The following is a 19,596-nucleotide window of genomic DNA, read 5'->3' as shown; positions in this document are numbered from 1 at the left end:
CTACACACACAACTGTTCCCCCATGACCCCCTACACACAACTGTTCCCCCATGACCCCCTACACACAACTGTTCCCCCATGACCCCCTACACACACAACTGTTCCTCATGACCCCCTACACACACAACTGTTCCTCATGACCCCCTACACACACAACTGTTCCCCCATGACCCCCTACACACACAACTGTTCCTCATGACCCCCTACACACACAACTGTTCCTCATGACCCCCTACACACACAACTGTTCCCCCATGACCCCCTACACACACAACTGTTCCTCATGACCCCCTACACACAACTGTTCCTCATGACCCCCTACACACACAACTGTTCCCCCATGACCCCCTACACACACAACTGTTCCTCATGACCCCCTACACACACAACTGTTCCCCCATGACCCCCTACACACAGAACTGTTCCTCATGACCCCCTACACACACAACTGTTCCTCATGACCCCCTACACACACAACTGTTCCCCCATGACCCCCTACACACACAACTGTTCCTCATGACCCCCTACACACACAACTGTTCCCCCATGACCCCCTACACACAGAACTGTTCCTCATGACCCCCTACACACACAACTGTTCCTCATGACCCCCTACACACACAACTGTTCCCCCATGACCCCCTACACACACAACTGTTCCCCCATGACCCCCTACACACACAACTGTTCCTCATGACCCCCTACACACACAACTGTCCCCCATGACCCCCTACACACACAACTGTTCCTCATGACCCCCTACACACACAACTGTTCCTCATGACCCCCTACACACAGAACTGTTCCTCATGACCCCCTACACACACAACTGTTCCCCCATGACCCCCTACACACAGAACTGTTCCTCATGACCCCCTACACACACACAACTGTTCCTCATGACCCCCTACACACACAACTGTTCCCCCATGACCCCCTACACACACAACTGTTCCTCATGACCCCCTACACACACAACTGTTCCCCCATGACCCCCTACACACAGAACTGTTCCTCATGACCCCCTACACACACAACTGTTCCTCATGACCCCCTACACACACAACTGTTCCCCCATGACCCCCTACACACACAACTGTTCCCCCATGACCCCCTACACACACAACTGTTCCTCATGACCCCCTACACACACAACTGTCCCCCATGACCCCCTACACACACAACTGTTCCTCATGACCCCCTACACACACAACTGTTCCTCATGACCCCCTACACACAGAACTGTTCCTCATGACCCCCTACACACACAACTGTTCCCCCATGACCCCCTACACACACAACTGTTCCCCCATGACCCCCTACACACACAACTGTTCCCCATGACCCCCTACACACACAACTGTTCCCCCATGACCCCCTACACACACAACTGTTCCCCATGACCCCCTACACACACAACTGTTCCCCCATGACCCCCTACACACACAACTGTTCCCGTGCTACAATGCAACGCATCCCTTCCTGCTGCTACTGAGCATTTAAAAAAATACCTGCGTTATCTAAGAATGTCCCAGCTGTTCCCAGTCACAGCTGTTCCACTGCTGTAATAATAATAATTATTATAATAACTTTATTTGTATAGCGCTTTTCCTGCAAACGTTGCAGCTCAAAGTGCTCCAATCATTATATAATCTTAATTTAATTATTTAGTCATTTAAAGGCAATATTAAAAAGATGGGTTTTTAGTCGTGACTTGAACATAATGTGCTGAGGTTGCATCCCTAATGTAAACTGGCAGTGAGACACAATCTGGAGCATAAAATGAGAATGCAGCCTCACCAAATCTCTGCTTTTGTACATGTGGTACACAGAGAAAACCACCGTCAGAAGACCTGAGAGCTCTATTGGGCTGATATGCTAGCAGAAGACCTGAGAGCTCTATTGGGCTGATATGCTAGCAGAAGACCTGAGAGCTCTATCAGGCTGATATGCTAGCAGAAGGTCTTTCAGATATTCGTACAACAATGACAGCTCTACGTTTCAGAACCTGACGAGCTGTCCTGATCAAAGCCTAGTTCATACAGCATGTTGTGTGATGTCATGTTGGAATCCAACCAATCAGATTGATCACTCACCTGTAGTTCCGGCACAGCGACCAACACACCAGCCAATCCCGGGGGTGGGGGTGGGGGGGGGGGGGGGGGAGATACAGGGGGCATACCCCTCTCCTTCTATCCCACACTCCAGCATGTCTTCACTCTGTTCTGTCTGAGACAGAATCCACCCACCACACTTATATACTGTGAAGAGAAGGAGGGAGAGAAAGAGAGAGAGAGAAAGAGAGAGAGAGTTTCCTGTGAGGGAGGAGAAACCACCACCAAGCTGAGTTACAGTAACACCACAACACAGGGAGGGAGGGGGGGGGGGGGGGAGGAGGGGGGAGGGAGAAGGGAGGGGTTAACCTTAGATACCATTGACTGAGTTTGACTGAGTTGAACGTGTGAGTCTGATCCTCTCTGGGCTGAGTGGCAGAGCAGTAATGTCTCACACACACATCCACATCAATCAGTATTAGCCAAGGCAATGTAAGGAATGTGTGTGTGTGTGTGTGTGTGTGTGTGTGTGTGTGTGTGTGTGTGTGTGTGTGTGAGTGTGAGTGTGAGTGTGAGTGTGAGTGTGAGTGTGAGTGAGTGAGTGAGTGAGTGAGTGAGTGAGTGAGTGAGTGAGTGAGTGAGTGAGTGAGTGAGTGAGTGAGTGAGTGAGTGAGTGAGTGAGTGAGTGAGTGAGTGAGTGAGTGAGTGAGTGAGTGAGTGAGTGAGTGAGTGAGTGAGTGAGTGAGTGAGTGAGTGAGTGAGTGAGTGAGTGAGTGAGTGAGTGAGTGTGTGAGTGTGAGTGTGAGTGTGAGTGTGAGTGTGAGTGTGAGTGTGAGTGTGAGTGTGAGTGTGAGTGTGAGTGTGAGTGTGAGTGTGAGTGTGAGTGTGAGTGTGGCCATCCTGGCATTCATGTGAGTGGGACACCTTGCCTATCAAGCCAAGCCATACATGAACAGTGAGAGGAACACATACATATAAGCCATGTCGCAGCATGCAGACAACGTGCTGCTTTCCCTGTGTTCCTGTGATGATGCTGCAGCATTCCACACGCTGAGTTAACTCTGCTGGCATTGAGATTCCTATGGCTAACCACACTCACTCATTTACTCTGAGAAAGCAGCCGTCCCAAAGCAGATCTGCCAGAGACCATTCCCTGTAAAACCCCCCTGAATATATCATGTATGTATGTCGATGTACACATATACTCTGTGGCTCAGCTGTGTGTCTCCTTAAAATATGCAGTCCAGCTATTTTTACAGAACTAATTTTGAGAGGCAACTGTCCCCATCATAACCCAAATCATAATGCTGTTTTTAATGAAATATTTTCATTCAACAACAGGGACATAAACATAAACTATACACTGTACAGCTTCAAAGTACGTTGGTAAAATGCCCACAATAATGTCCCAGACTGGCTGACTCAGGCCTTGCATTCAGAGTTTTTTTCTCCAACATTCCCCCCCCCCCCCCCCCCCCATCCCACAGCTTTGTGTTGCAGAGCTAAAAGACATTTTATTATTTTTTTCGATTGTGAATTTCTGGAGAAGTTCGGTCCAGGTGGACGTCTGTTATACTGATAGCCAATGAAACTGAAAGTTTCAGGTTCACTTGAGTTCTCCTCCTCTGTCCTACAACAGAGACAAATAAGGGAGGTTGACTGTTGACTGTAAATAGCTCTGCGACAACTATGTTTATATCCAAGGAGGATAGTGGAAGTTGTCGGTTATTTTGACAGCCAAGAGAAGGTTGTATCAGCGCAGTAATTAGAGGGTTTGTGTTGAGTGTGTAGGAGGAGGAGGAGAAATGAGTGTGAACTGAGGGAACTGAGACATTCAAGGCAGAGTCGTCAACACTGTTCACAACACTGACGTCTGGTAATCTAGACACAAGTGCTCATAGGGAAATATTAGTCAATTCATCATGTCATTTCAATTAAGCCCATATGAATGTCGTTAGAGGGATATCATATGGGTAAGGTAAGAGAAAGTTGTCAGGGCTAGGCATTAGCGAACTAAAAGGACTGTTGTCAAAATTGTCCCAAAGCTGAAAGCCGAAGACATTCAGGTTTCAAGTCCCCCCCCCCCCCAACCTACCTCCTAGCAAATCATGATTCCTTCTGTAGCTTTGTTACGTACATGCAAATTGTTCAGCTGGTAGCTACTGTTGTGTTCTGATGAAAAATGATCCATGTCAATCATCAACATGGGAAATGTATCTAAAAGCTAAGTATCAACATAGTGAACCATCCTTTTAAGGTTGTCAGTGCGTGTGTAAAGCATTAGCCACAGCTGGCTCATAGAAAGTGTTACCATGACCTTCTGTTAGGGTTAGAGTTTAGCCTTCACTGTTAAGGATTGAGAAATGTCACTTAAAGGTTTTGGACTTACTGTTTCCAAACTGAATGATGACTGCAGTGTAATGATAGCAGTGTTTATGTCTTGGTCTTCAGTAATGAACGTTCAAGTGTTGGTCTCAGTGATAAATGCTGCTCATCAGAGAGGTAATGACAGAGCGTCTGCCAGCTGAGGACAACTATAGGCCTGAGTAGGCGACAATTAGTCACGGAGTGTGACGCGCTGAGACGTTTGCTGAAACAGGGTTTTTGGAGGACAAGACTGACGTGTGGTTGACATTTACATTATTGATACAGTCCTAGAAACATGTTACATGTCATAGACATGTATGACCTGAGGCAACACTTGAGGGTGTGAGAACACAGTTGAATGAACAGTTTTAGTTTTAGTATTGAAGGTTTGTCCAAACATTAGTCATGATGTACCCCTCAGTGGTCATCTGGAGCTGAGTAAGCTGTTCTTTCTGACTCCGGTTTGTAAGTAAGTAAAGCTTTATTTATACAGCACCTTTCATATAAGAAATGCAGCTCAAAGTGCTTTACAACAGGAATAAGAACATAAAGTGAATATAATAAAAACATATAGAAGCATAGAATGAGTATAAAAGCAGGGGGAAACAGTCAAAAGAAAAGGTAAAGATAAAATAAAATAAAAAGGGAAACAATGTACAACCTCTGCCTTAACGCTTAGTAACCGCTATATATTTGTGATGCTTTTGTTGGTACCCTACATGTCCCCTATTCTGTTGCTTTACTTATGTTACCGTTGCAGTGTTACACTGTGTCACACGTGTGTATGTGTTATCAGCTACTCCACATTGTGTCATTTGCAACAGGTGTATGCCTTCATTTTCTCTGAACTTCAAGGAAATGTACGTTTTCTGCAAAGTAGTCCTGCCAAGTACAGGAAGTAAAAGCAGTTCCATTGTCACTGGGGTGAGGGAACAGCGAGGACCTCACTCTCCGAAGAGACGTCACGTTGCATCCAAACACGCCTGGTAGTAGTTGTGTATGAAGGGGCCCAGATGTTTACCTCTCGTCTCCCTCCCTCTCATTACCTCCAGCAGATGAGCCTGATAGTCCGACCACAGATAAACAGTCCAGTTGGAGGGTCAGTCCATGTCAGGACAGCAAAGGCCATCAGTGCTGAGTCCTGACCTGCTGTATGACAGAGTATGACAGTGTATGACAGTGTATGACAGTGTATGACAGTGTATGACAGTGTATGACAGAGTATGACAGTGTATGACAGTGTAGGCCTCAATGGAAACAGAGGAACAGAACTCATGATGATACGACACAATTATAACCTTGACCTCCCCCAAACAACTGAAAAGTAGGTCATGTTTTGTCTGTACAGTGTTGTTAACACTAGTCTGTGTATATACAGTATGTATATGTATGTGTGTGTGTGTGTTGTTAACACTAGAACAGCCACGCCTTTTTTACCTACTATAAGAGCCGCCTCAAATGACCCCCTCTTTACAATGCTCAAGCTGATATTTACACACAACGACCACTAGTTGGCCGCTTGTAAATTAGCCTCCTCCCTACACAGAAAAACTGCAAAATAGCTTCATACTAGCTTATCCTGATGTGATTTAGAAAATGTAAGGATACTGGGTGGTAGAATGCACATATCTAGGACAAGTCATAAAAGGAGGGTCCTGAAATTTGATCGAGTGCAAAGATATAACACTTTTCTTTACTCACATGGCTCATGGCTCACGGCTGTTCTAGTGTTAACATCTTATATCATATCCCTGTCACAGACAGGAAGAGTCAGATGTTGTTATTCAATGAATCTGTCCAGGACACTCAGTCACTCCGGTGTGGCAACAGTGATCTGAAGTTGGTTCTGTTTACGTTCTCAGCTGTCAATCATCATAATCCTGCTACCGCAGGGTGCCAACATGTGTCAGAATCACACCCATCTGTAAAAAAAACATGTGGTAAGTTCCCCACTGGGAACAATCACTTCATATTTCACTTCATATGTCCAACCAGGAGGATGACGGATGAGCCTTTGACGTACAGAATATATATATGGTCATTATCCCACTGGTTGGAAATGAGGATTAAAAGGATTAAAAGCAATTCCAACAGACGCATTGCTAAATTAAAAGATTTGATTGGATGTTTTTGATGCTTTTGTTTGTTTATGTTGTTGTTGTATAGATTTATTTTGTTTTCTATGATTTGTTGGACCAACGGGAAATCACCCAGGATACCACCCAGTAAACACAGAGTCCAAAAGAGGGTCCTCAGTGGGTTCAGATGACGTCTTCTGTAGTCCGTAACACGTCCTAAAGACGTCATCTGGACGTCCTAGAAAGACGTCACCTGAACCCACATTCCGGCTTCCCTGAGGACGTCTTTAGGACTCTTTGTTTACTGGGCAGGGTTAATTGAGTTAGGCTCCAGAACTGGACAGTGAACTTCACATTGTTGTCGCCTGGGAAAAACCTGCTTATACCTGCAAGGGAAAGTGTGTTTGACATCTGACCCACTCAGCTGACCAACGTCTGCTATTAGTGGTGAATGCTAATTAGTAGGTTTGGAAGGAAAGACAAAGTGGGGAAAACGTCATAAGTGAAACCTTCAGTTTGTGTTTGTAACCAGCTGTTGTATGGATTACCCCTCTGAATCCAGCTTGTTATGGCAAGGATGAAAACAAAAAGAGAAACAAAGCTTTTTGAATGCTTTGCATTATGAATAGCAACAGAAAAAACAAGTATCCTTCTATGCTAAACCATGACATCCATGTTTCCTTCTTTTTATCCTCAAGGGTATTTGGTACGGTCAATTCTTCAAAGTCATGGTAGTAACTATGTCAGTCTCTTGATTGCCGACCTTCACAATGACTATATATATATATACGCCACAACACAAATCATCCCAAATGGTTCAGTTCTGTAACGTATTTGACAAGAAGAAACAGCAGACGTACTGTTTTTTTCTTCATCCTGTAAACCAAATGAAGTTGGGTCTGAGTCTAGTCTAGTTCTCCTAGTTTCAATGTTAGAAATACTTTCCATCGTGGCGATACAGGGTGAAGTCATTATTAATTAGCGTGCAAGTTACAGCCACGCACACACACTTCACTTGAAGTATCGTCAACGTGCGTTCTGTGTGGGGTTTATACGGCCCACATGCCCTGCTCTACCTGTCTCTGTCCTCCTCTACGCTGTCTCTGTCTGTCTCTGTCTGTCTCTGTCTGTCTCTGTCTGTCTCTGTCCTGTCTCTGAGGCGTCCTTCTCTAAGGTGTCTCTGTCTCTGTCTCTGAGGAGCGCGTCCCTGCTGGTGTTGGACAGGACAGTCACCCCCCCACCCAGGTGTTTATTTAATCTACGCATCAGGAACACTTTCCTGTCAGCAGGTCTGTGCCTGGCCCAGAGCCCGGCTGTGACGGTGTCCTGTCACCTTTCAGCATAAACAGGGTTCCCACAGGTCCTTGAAATCCTGGAACGTTTGGGAATTTAAGAAAAAAAAATCAGTTTTTGAAAATAGACATGGGTCGTTGAAAGTGCTTGAATTCCCCTCTCTCTCTCTCTCTAAAATATAAATATATATATTAAAACATGATTTACTTAGCTCCTCCTCTCTGTATTGCTTAACTTTACACATATTTCACAATATATTGTTTTGCTGTGCTGTGGTAGAGAAGGCAAGAGACCATCTAGTGTTCACACATTCAAGCCTCTCTTTTTAGTTGTTGTCTGTGAGCGGATAGTTCCTATTATATAAATTCTCATCTAGTTCTGTCTCAAACTATGCCGTGTTGGGTCCTTGAATTTGAGGGAATTGAGTCTTGAAAGTTCTTGAAAGGTGCTTGAATGTGATGTTTCAGAAGGTGTGGGAACCCTGGTAAAGTGGTTTTCATTCTGTTGGGTTGTGTTTTTGACCTTGTTTCAAGGTTAATAAATGAATTAAGACACAAATACTGTAAATTAATAAACCTCACATGAAGTTAGCGCTGAAACGGACATGGACCCTCCTGTGGGTCCTGTGATCAGCGTTATGTTGATGTCCAGACACCTGAGACAGACCAGGTGTGTTTGTGTTCCTCTACTGCATCTGGGGGTCGTCAGGGTTTGATCTTAAGACAACAGAGGTGTGTCTGATGGTAATCACACACGCAACACTAACATTGTTCTATAGCAGATCTGATGTTCCATAGCTAGGACATGAACACATGCAGCCCTGTAATGTGGAAGTGAAGCCCTTTTTCTTAAGCCTGGTACACACACAAGGATTTTCACAATCTTAACAGATGTTTTATCTGAGACAGACCCCACACATGAAGATAGAAAATCTTGGATTGAACAGCCTTGATCGTGTTGTGTGTGGTGTGCGCCGATATTCCCATTTCAGCACCACACATACATAAAGATTATCATTACGACAGTCTAGACCATGTAGCAGAGTCAGGGACGGGCTCAGACATGTGGAGGGGCTGTTGCTCTAACCTGGAAAAACTACACCCCCCCCCCGCCCCCACCCCCCCACCACGCTACAACCTGCATATCCACCGTCACCCACACCCGAAAACTGTCACGAAATCACAAATCAATAAAAATTTGTAAACTGTTTTACATTCATAGGAGCCAACGGACCCCCATGTGGATCCGAAGTGATATAAAGAGTTTACCTCGATCAATTATCTTCATCGATATCACATTTTTTTCACAACTTTGCATGCTATACGATGCCACCATTTTTTTCCCGAGACGGTAAACACGGCCTAAGTCACATCCAGTTTTCTCCAACTGGAGAATGTGTCATGTCCGGTTTCAACGCCGAATTTCCATACCATTGGTCGGCCAACCCAAAAAAATCCCCCCCCCCCCAAAAAAATAAAAATCTGATACATGAGAAAGGTCAAAGGTCAAAGATGGTGCCAAAATATCTCCAAATGGCCTAAACATATAGGTGTCCGCCTAAACATACCTGTACTAAAACAGGTACAAAGTTGCATTTGCTCACATTACTAGCATCGACTTTGGCACAAGTACTAATAAGACCCTGGAGTACTGATTCCTAGATGATTTGGGCTTCGTTATCAGGTTTCCAAGCTGATATTCACTGTAAAAGCTGTTGTTTTTTTAGGCGGAGACTGAATTTGAGATGTTTTATAATGTTCTAGCTCTATTTGCTCTGACACAGTAACATATATTTTGATTCTGACACTTCTACAGCCACCCCACAGGTGTTAGCTTTCATTTGATAACAATATCATAATGAAGGCCCTTGTGATTGTGGAGATATTCTATATTCACTGTGGGCATGTCATTTCGAGCAGAAAACCAGAAAAATGAGGTGGATAAGATCTGGTTAAAGATGAATGATATTACAAAAACGTCCCTATCAGTGCAAGTCCATATCATTGCAGATATAAACTCTATGAACTCAGGTGATTGAGAGTTGATGTTGCTATTGAATACAATACATCATATCAGTGGCGGACAGTTGCGAAAAGAACAAAAGGGTGCATACTGCACAGCCTGGGACCCCATCAGCGAGCAAAGAGCTATGATGCGTCATGTATGGTGACATAGTCCTCATGTGTGGTGACATAGTCCTCATCCTTGATTAAGATGAACGTTATGTAGTCTCGGCCAGGGGCGGATTTAGGATCGTAGGAGATCCGGGGCGTAGCCCAGATGTGTAATAAAAAATAAAAAATAAATGTTTATCTTCAATCACCCACCCCCTCCCAACTCTCTCTCTCTCTGTGTCTCTCTCTCTCTCTCCTCTCTCTCTCTCTCTCTCTCTCTCTCTCTCTCTCTCTCTCTCTCTGTCTCTCTCTCTGTGTCTCTCTCTCTCTCTCCCTCTCTCTCTCTCTCTCTCTCTCTGTCTCTCTCTCTCTCTCTCTCTCTCTCTCTCTCTCTCTCTCACAATAGCCCTGTCAAAACAACCCCTCCCCCACACGTTATTACCAAAGAGCCTGTTGGATACGTGCCACTATCTGCCTGCGTCCCTCCCTTTCCCAGGGGACAGATCTGAGTGTGGCAAGGCTTTTGTCATGTGACCGACCGTAGGCTGTGCCTGAGTTATGTGACAGCTAAATGGATGTCCTCTCTGACTGAACTTTAAAGGAGCGATCTGGGATTTGAGCAACAACAAAGTGGGTTAGGGTTAGTCTCCCCACCACTGTTCTTGTTAAATAGCTGCTGGGGCAGCAGAAACGTGACCGCTTAGATTCATAAAGAGAGTTACGGATGCAAGACTGACCGCTCATGAGATGACAGTGTTTTTAACTGTGTTTAGATGATTTACAGTGTAAATGTAAATGTTGTGTATCTTTACAACAAAACATTTCGTGAGCTTAGAATGATAAGGTTCTATCTCCGTTTAGGGCAGTTCAGAGATATTGAGCATCAAAGTTTTTACATTCCATTATGTTCTGTGAGATGGAACCTTTGTATTTTATTAATTACTAACTCAAAAAATTCTACATTTTAAAAATAACACCACACAGGCATTAATAAACACCTAATGGATTATGTAAAAAACTACATTTTGACAAAAATGGAGATAGAACCTTATAATTCTAACGTCACGAGTTTACAAACAGTGGAGTAAAAGAAGCGTATATCTTTGGTTCTGGTCGGGTAAAACAGTTTAAACAGTCTATTCTTCAAGAATCAATGGCTCAAGAAGAATCATTCATTTAAAAGTCTAAACATGAATGTGTCAAGGTAGGGTTTAGATCTCCCCAGCACACATCTCAAACACCCGAACAAGTAAGTAAGTAAGTAAGTAACGCACAATGATAACTGTTTTCTGTGTCCAACACCGACCTTGAAACATAATGGGACTTTCAATGTAGGCAAGCTGCAAGGCACTGTAGAGAAATACAGGCACACAATCATGTTTCTTATAGACCTATCGCTCGCTCAAATTCTTCACTGACAGTGACTGACCGACCGTGACTGAATGACATTCAATGACTTACAATGGCGGGAGTTCAACTTTCTGATTTACCACAGCAAGTAATAGATGTGTTTTTTTAAAGATGACAAGAATATTTCGTCTAGAAGCTTTTCACCATCAGATATTAGCGAGTTGTTTGTCCGAGTTTTCTGCCTGTAGTGACTTTTGCTGTGATATGATTGGACAATTTCTATTTTGGGGCGTGGCTTAGCGATAGGTCCATTGGGTGGAGCTAAGGCACCATGTAGTGCATTGATCGAGGTCTTTTATCCACTGGAACATGCCTGGCTGGTATGGCTTTGAATGTTTACCATGCGACTTACAATTAGAGATTACAGGACTAGACAGTCTCCCTGGAGTCATTTAAGACAAGGGCTAAGTGCCTTACTCAAGGGCACACTCATGACCTTCTGATCACCACTCTCCCCTTTCAATCAACGTTTCAGGGACTAGGTTCTAGTTCAGGCGTGTCCCGCTCAGCTCTTCTTCTTCTTTTCATTTGATTGGCGGTTGGCAAGACGCATTACCTCCACCTACCGGACTGTGTTGAACGTTAGATTGACAGGGATAAAATGAAAGAAATAAACAAAATTGTGTGTGTGGGGGGGGGGGGGGTGTCAAGAACTTTATTAACTGTTTGTCCCCGCTCAGCTCCCACACCAAACACAGGTTGTATCCAGCTCCCCTCTAACTGATCACTGGCTACAGGTTCACCTGTTAATCAGCAGACTGACTGGTGTGTCTCCTTATATCCTATTATACCTTGAAATGGTGCCGGATGCGTACAAAGTGGTAACCAGAGCTGGGAAGGATGTCTGAGGTTTAAATTTCAGGTTATTTTAACGAGGACCAAGTAATGCGACCAAACGCTGACCAGCCTCGTACCGTCATCAGCATCCTCTCTCAGTGCAGAGAAGTGGAGGAAATGTTTTATTCATGTGTAATCTGACATGAATAAGGCTTTGGTAATGTATTGATTCCAGAATGAAATTAAGGATTTTCATGCATGCATTTCATTTCATGTTCCAAAAACATAATAGAGCAGCCTTGTTTTGTAAAATCAATGTCGGCAGCCGATTTAATGTTCGGACTTTTCTTTCGACAAATATGAATACATTTCAGCGTTGTTGAAAATCAATGACACACTCCATAGTCAACTAACACAGCTTGTTTTGTGAGCCTGCTACAATGCAACGTAGTGATATAGTTAACTAGGTAAACTCATTTTGAAGCTGTACAGTGTGTTTACAATTTTAAAATGTAGACCATAGACTCCAGATGGTCCAAAACTCAGCCGCCCGCCTGCTCTCAAACACCCGGTCCCGTGACCACATCACTCCTGTCCTCCACTCTCTCCACTGGCTCCCCATTAAAGAACGTATACACTTCAAAGTCCTCATCCTCACATACAAAGCCCTCCATAGCCTGGCCCCCCCTTACCTGACTGACCTCCTTCTCCCCCACCGCCCTACCCGTACCCTCCCATCCTCATCCATTGTTCCCCTCACTGTCCCACCCTCAGAACTCAAAGGCTTGGGAGACCATGCCTTTTCACGAGCTGCACCCCGCCTCTGGAACTCTCTCCCTCAGCCACTCAGAGACTCACCCTCACTCCTCACTTTTAAATCCCACCTCAAAACCTACCTGTTCTCCCCTGCATACAGCCTCCCACACCCCTACCCATCTCCCCTAACCCTGCCACCCCCCCCCCCCCCACCCCTGACATGCATACAGCTTCCCCTACCCCCTAACCATTTCCTCTGTCCCTACCACCACCACCCCCCCCTCCTCGTTCGTTAACTGTGTTCTATGTGCTCATGTTATCTGTTGCTTGTTGTTTCTGTGTTTTCCGTTTCTCCCATATTGTCAGCGTCTTTGAGCCTCGGAAAAGCGGCATATAAATACAATGAATTATTATTATTATTATTATTATTATTAGGGGGGAGGGCGTTCCAGAGTCCAGGGGCCGTCACCTCAAACGCTCTGTCCTCTTTAGTTCTTAGTCTGGTCCTGGGTACGGCCAGGAGCTCCTGGTCGGAGGACCTCAGTGACCGGCTGGATGAGGAGGGGTGGATAAGATCTGAGATGTCGGCAGGACCCCCCCTCTCTCTCTCTCTACAAAATGAGACACTTGATGACGAGGCTGAGGCCCAGGAACATGATGACGCAGAGGCAGGAGAAGTGGAAGGACAGGATGACCAGGATGTCCCCCAGCAGGCTGTTGTCGTCCCGGGGGTGGGGCAGCAGGGGGGGGGGCAGGGGCGGGGGGTACTGGGGCATCTCGCAGTAGAGGCCCGTCCAGCCCTGGTAGCACTGGCAGGTGAACTTCTGCTTCATGTCCAGGATGTCGAGGTTGTTCAGGTGTCCGCTGACATGGAAGCAGGGCCCGCGGGGGCCGGCTTTGGGCCGGATGTGGAAGAAGCGGGGGTTGAGGTGGAGGTAGGCGCCGGAGCCGGGGCTCTTGCGGACGCACTTGCCGTTCTTCTTGCAGAGCGCCTTGCTGCAGAGCCGCGCGGCCGAGGTCACGTTGATGACGTAGTGACCCAGGGGGCCGTCGATGTACTTCTTCACCGCCAGGCAGTTCCTCTGCAGGAGGACGGATACGCATTAGTTTAACACCAGAACAGCTGTGCCTTTTTTACCTACTAAAAGAGCCGCCTCTTTACAATGCTCAAGCTGCTATTTACACACAACGACCACTAGTTGGCCGCTTGTAAATTAGCCTGCCTCCTACACAGAAAAACTGCAATATAGCTTTATACTAGCTTATCCTGATGTGATGTTGAGGATGTAAGGATACTGGGTGGTAGAACGCACATATCTAAGACAAGTCATGAAAGCAGGGTCCTGAAATTTGATCGAGTGCAAAGATATAACACGTTTCTTTTTTCGATGTACTTCTTCACAGCCAGGCAGTTCCTCTGCAGGCACAGACAGGTGTACGTTAGTTTAACGTAAGCGTTGGCATGACCATAGATAAGCCAGCAGTTCATTAGAAGAATGGTTATAGGGGTTAGGTGGCGTAGTGGACCAAACGTTGACCATGTAACCGCAGGGTTTCCGGTTCGATTCCGGCCGCGGACATATCCTGCATGTCAGCCCTTCTCTCTCTCTCTCTCTCCCATCCTTCCTGTCTAATCTCTACTATCTCTATCACAATAAAAAGAAAAATATGAGTGGGACTGCCCCACTCAGAATAAAAAAAGAAGAATGGTTATAACCGACAGCAGGGGTGGCCAACCAGTCGGAGACTAAGAGCCAAAGAAAATGATCGGGGTACCAGAAAGAGCCACATCATACATGCAGACTCACAAAAGCACTCCCTCTCACTCACACACACACACACACACACGCACGCACACACACACACACACACACACACACACACAATCAATCAATTTCCAATATGCTACGAGACACAGAGAGAGAGCCACACCAACACTTTTAATGAATGCATTATAGAGCCGCAGACAGACAGTTATAGAGCCGCACACAGACAGTTATAGAGCCACACAGACAGTTATAGAGCCGCAGACAGACAGTTATAGAGCCGCAGACAGACAGTTATAGAGCCACAGACAGACAGTTATAGAGCCGCAGACAGACAGTTATAGAGCCGCAGATAGACAGTTATAGATATACACTTGTATCCTGCTATCAAATGTTTTCTCTCTGTCTCTACTCTTATACACAAAATGAGCTTTAGATGTTTTAATGACTTTAATGCTGATCATTTGATCCACAGATGCCAGCCTTACATCGTGGGTATTTCATATAGTATTTCGAGGATACGTTACTTCTTTTAACGATTCTCGTCTTTGAAGCAGAATGCTGCAGACAAATTAACTTCCACGCATCATTTACAACTGATTTTGTATTAAGTTGAAGCAGATGCAAATAAGGCACCAGGAAATCATCACATGGCCTTTTTCAACAGAGCTCCCGAACTCTGTCTGGTGTGAATCAGGCCTTCGTAAGGTTCCTCACTGCAAAAAGTCAATCTAAGTAAGATGAAGATCTTAAATCAAGGCAATATCTGCTTGTTTTTTGTTCGACTGCACTTGTTTTAAGAAATTATTGGCAAGTGACATTTTCCTGTTCTGTTGGCAGATCATTTTGCTTATTTTAAGTAATATTTCCCCCATTTTATTGCTTTTTTTCTTGTTTTTGAGAGCTCGCTTTTGGCAGTGCTGAACTCATAAGCCACAGTGACTACACTGAAATGTGCTATTTCAGGAGACACTGAGAACTAGATGAATGTATTCATTCATTCATTCATCCACACAATGGAAAAGACAGTTGTTATTCATCTTCCCTCTATTAACACTTAATCAGCCGTGAGTGAAATAAATGTTTATATCTTTGCACTCGATAAAATTTCAGGACCCTCCTTTCATGACTTGTCCTAGACATGTGCGTTCTACCACCCAGTATCCTTACATTTTCAAAATCACATCAGGATAAGCTAGTATGGAGCTATTTTGCAGTTTTTCTGTGTAGGAAGCAGGCTAATTTACAAGCGGCCAACTAGTGGTCGTTGTGTGTAAATAGCAGCTTTGCATTGAAAAACACTTGTAAGTAAAAAAGGCACGGCTGTATTAAACAGTGTAATGTCTTTACCTGTGTCCGGGCGTACTCCGAGGAGCCCCACAGCACCACTCCTGCCGCCCCCAGCGCTGCACTCTCCCCGATGGTGTGGACCAGGTCCCTCTGTGAGACATGGACACATGACAGTCAAAGCTTTATACCCCTCCAGCCTAGAGGACGGTGAGATATCTACCCCTCCAGCCTAGAGGAAGGTGAGATATCTACCCCTCCAGCCTAGAGGATGGTGAGATATCTACCCCTCCAGCCTAGAGGATGGTGAGATATCTACCCCCCCAGCCTAGAGGATGGTGAGATATCTGCCCCCCCAGCCTAGAGGATGGTGAGATATCTACCCCTCCAGCCTAGAATATGGTGAGATATCTACCCCTCCAGTCTAGAGTATGGTGAGATATCTACCCCTCCAGCCTAGAGGATGGTGAGATATCTACCCCCCCCAGCCTAGAGGATGGTGAGATATCTACCCCTCCAGTCTAGAGGATGGTGAGATATCTACCCCTCCAGTCGAGAGTATGGTGAGATATCTACCCCTCCAGCCTAGAGGATGGTGAGATATCTACCCCTCCAGCCTAGAGGATGGTGAGATATCTACCCCTTCAGTCTAGAGGATGGTGAGATATCTACCCCCCCAGCCTAGTATGGTGAGATATCTACCCCCCAGCCTAGAGGAAGGTGAGATATCTACCCCTCCAGCCTAGAGGATGGTGAGATATCTACCCCTCCAGCCTAGAGGATGGTGAGATATCTACCCCTCCAGCCTAGAGGATGGTGAGATATCTACCCCTCCAGCCTAGAGGACGGTGAGATATCTACCCCTCCAGCCTAGAGTATGGTGAGATATCTACCCCTCCAGTCTAGAGGATGGTGAGATATCTACCCCCCCAGCCTAGAGGATGGTGAGATATCTACCCCTCCAGTCTAGAGGATGGTGAGATATCTACCCCTCCAGTCTAGAGGATGGTGAGATATCTACCCCCCCAGCCTAGAGGATGGTGAGATATCTACCCCTCCAGCCTAGTATGGTGAGATATCTACCCCTCCAGCCTAGAGGATGGTGAGATATCTACCCCCCAGCCTAGAGGATGATGAGATATCATGAAGCTTGCCCTTGTAAATACTTGACCTGCTCCAGTGCCTAGTGTTGATGGACATAGAGACTAGTAGTGTAAACCAATCGGAGGTCATATGAGGTCTCTTGTCTCGGGGGATTCCGGGGTATGAATGTTTACCCCTTCATTACAGTTCTCAGTAAGGCCAAGAGATTTCCTGACTACTCGACCTGACCAGGATGAACTCTGGACCCTACCTTAAGCCTATTATATATCTAGGGCCTAGGATGTCCCAACAGTTCAGTTACCCAACATTACTAATTATCAACTATCAATGATCAGTTACCCAACATGATTGATTATCAGTTATCAGGTATCCAAACAGTCGTACATATCCCAAGTTGCCTCACCTCAGAGAGGACCACGAAGGTGTACGCGTAGAACGGTCTGGAGTAGACGAACACGGGCAGGGTGAAGTCGGCGCGGGCAATGGAGGCGATCCTCATGGCCTCTTTGATGCGGTAGTGGACGAACTTGACGGTGTTGGCCGACGACTTGAGCTCGTAGTCCAGGTAGACGGAGGGAAACAGGGCCGTGCTCTCCCTCCACAGCCACATCAGGTGGTCGTTGCGTACGTGCTCCACGTTGGGGCACTCGCCCGTGTAGCGGTGCGGGTGCTGCTTGTAGCCGTAGTTGTAGCAGTCGGGGAACAGGTAGAAGCCCCAGAGGCCGTCCGGTCGTCGACCTTCGGCCAATAGCAGCGTGGCGTTCATGAAGGCCTGCCCCGCCCTCTCGAACGACTCCTTAGCCTCGTTCTCCACCTTAATAATAATAATAATAATAATAATAATTCATTGTATTTATATAGCGCTTTTCCGAGGCTCAAAGACGCTGACAATATGGGAGAAACGGAAAACACAGAAACAACAAGCAACAGATAACATGAGCACATAGAACACAGAGTTAACGAACGGGGAGAGGGGGTGGCAGGGTTAGGGGAGATGGTTAGGGGTAGGGGAGGCTGTATACATGGGAGAACAGGGAGGTTTTGAGGTGGGATTTAAAAGTGGAGAGTGAGGGTGAGTCTCTGAGTGGCTGAGGGAGAGAGTTCCAGAGGGTGTATGTAGCTCGTGAGAAGGCACGCTCGGTCTCCGAAGCCTTTGAGTTTTGAGGGTGGGACAGTGAGGGGAACAGTGGATGAGGATCGGAGGGTACGGGTAGGGCGGTGGGGGAGAATCAGGTCAGTCAGTCACCTTACTCTCGGGCCAACCCGGATGGCGCTTCCGGATCTGCTCCTTGGACTTGTTGCGGTAGATGTCCTTGGAGCCCCAGTTGCGGACCCACTGGGGCCTCCAGCTCTCCCAGTCGATGACCGCCAGACCCCGGAAGTCCTTGTTGGGGATGAGCTTATCGATGTCCGCCCGGGCCTTGCTCAGGTGCTTGGAGAGACTCTGGTTCTGGGGCAGCCCGCCGTTGATGGGCGCTCCGGAGCTGGAGTAGTAGGGGTAGTGGCCCAGGTGGCTGTGGTAGAAGATGGTGACGTTGGGTCCGCTGAGGGTCTCGTTGAGGTTGGCCACGATGTCGAAGACGCTGAGGTCCAGGTCCACCTTGAAGCGATGGCGGCAGGACTCAGTGGGAGCGTTCCACACCACCACGAACGGCCGGTGAGGGATGAGGGGCGCCCGGGCCTGCTTCATCTGCTCACCCCGGACCCAGACTCTCACCCCGACCTGGGCCCACACGCCCAGGACGACCAGTAGGTACTGGACAATCAGCGCCATCGCCCCCGAGTCCACATGGATCAGTTAGTGATCCTGTCCCAGGGGAAAGGAGGAGGAGAAGAAGAGGAGAGGGATCACGTCTTTGCAGCAAACGTAAACACATCATTGGGTTCACCGGACAGGCGTCATTAGTGGGGCTGGTGAAAGGACATGTCAGGGTCAGTGAGCTGAACTGCTCTAGATTCCACACGCAGCACAATGCTCCTCTGTTCTCATAGGAAGGTGCCATCTGACAGGACGTGTCCACGTCAAGGATACAGTATGTTGGTTCCTCAGTAGGTCGTGTGTGTGTGTGTGTGTGTGTGTGTGTATATGTGTGCCTGGACTTCCCTAACGGAAATGTATTGAGTGGGCATTGGGTATGATGTTATAATGATGGAGATATTTACATAGTTGGGATTAATTCAACCTGATATTTTTCCTGTTTTAACATTGATTTCCATCTACTACCCCAGCAACAGCCTGTCATACACAGACACACACACACACACACACACACACACACACACACACACACAGTTCCCAGCCTGCATAGTAAACTCACAACACACTTTCTCTCTCTCTCTGTCACACAGCCACACAGGAGAAGACCATCACAAACCCTCCCTCTTTGCTACTTTCGCTCACACACACACACACACTCTCTCTCTCTCTCTCTCTCTCTCTCTCTCTCTCTCTCTCTCTCTCTCTCTCTCTCTCTCTCTCTCTGTCCTTCTCTTGATAACCCTTTCCAGCTTGTTATGTAAGATGCCCCCACCTCTAATTACAGTTGGCGCCCTCTCTCATGCAGTAACGGGGAGGGAGGGAGAGAGAGAG

The 19,596-nt window shown here is 46.6% G+C and overlaps 1 protein-coding gene across 1 annotated transcript; it reads right to left on the bottom strand.

Annotated features, from left to right (window-relative positions):
- Positions 1–13,460: 13,460 nt before the first annotated feature.
- hyal6 (hyaluronoglucosaminidase 6) lies at positions 13,461–18,780 on the bottom strand (the record flags this gene model as incomplete). Its single annotated transcript, XM_080544807.1, has 4 exons — positions 13,461–13,931; positions 15,966–16,055; positions 17,410–17,820; positions 18,253–18,780. The coding sequence occupies 4 exons, from the start codon at positions 18,778–18,780 to the stop codon at positions 13,461–13,463; spliced, it is 1,500 nt and encodes a 499-aa protein (XP_080400933.1).
- Between the last annotated feature and the right edge of the window lie 816 nt (positions 18,781–19,596).

Source organism: Nansenia antarctica, assembly GCF_963989245.1.
Source record: "Nansenia antarctica genome assembly, chromosome: 14".
Lineage (NCBI taxonomy): Eukaryota > Metazoa > Chordata > Actinopteri > Argentiniformes > Microstomatidae > Nansenia > Nansenia antarctica.
The sequence above is the reverse complement of the archived record's forward strand: the minus strand, read 5'-3'. Positions and strand labels throughout refer to the sequence as shown.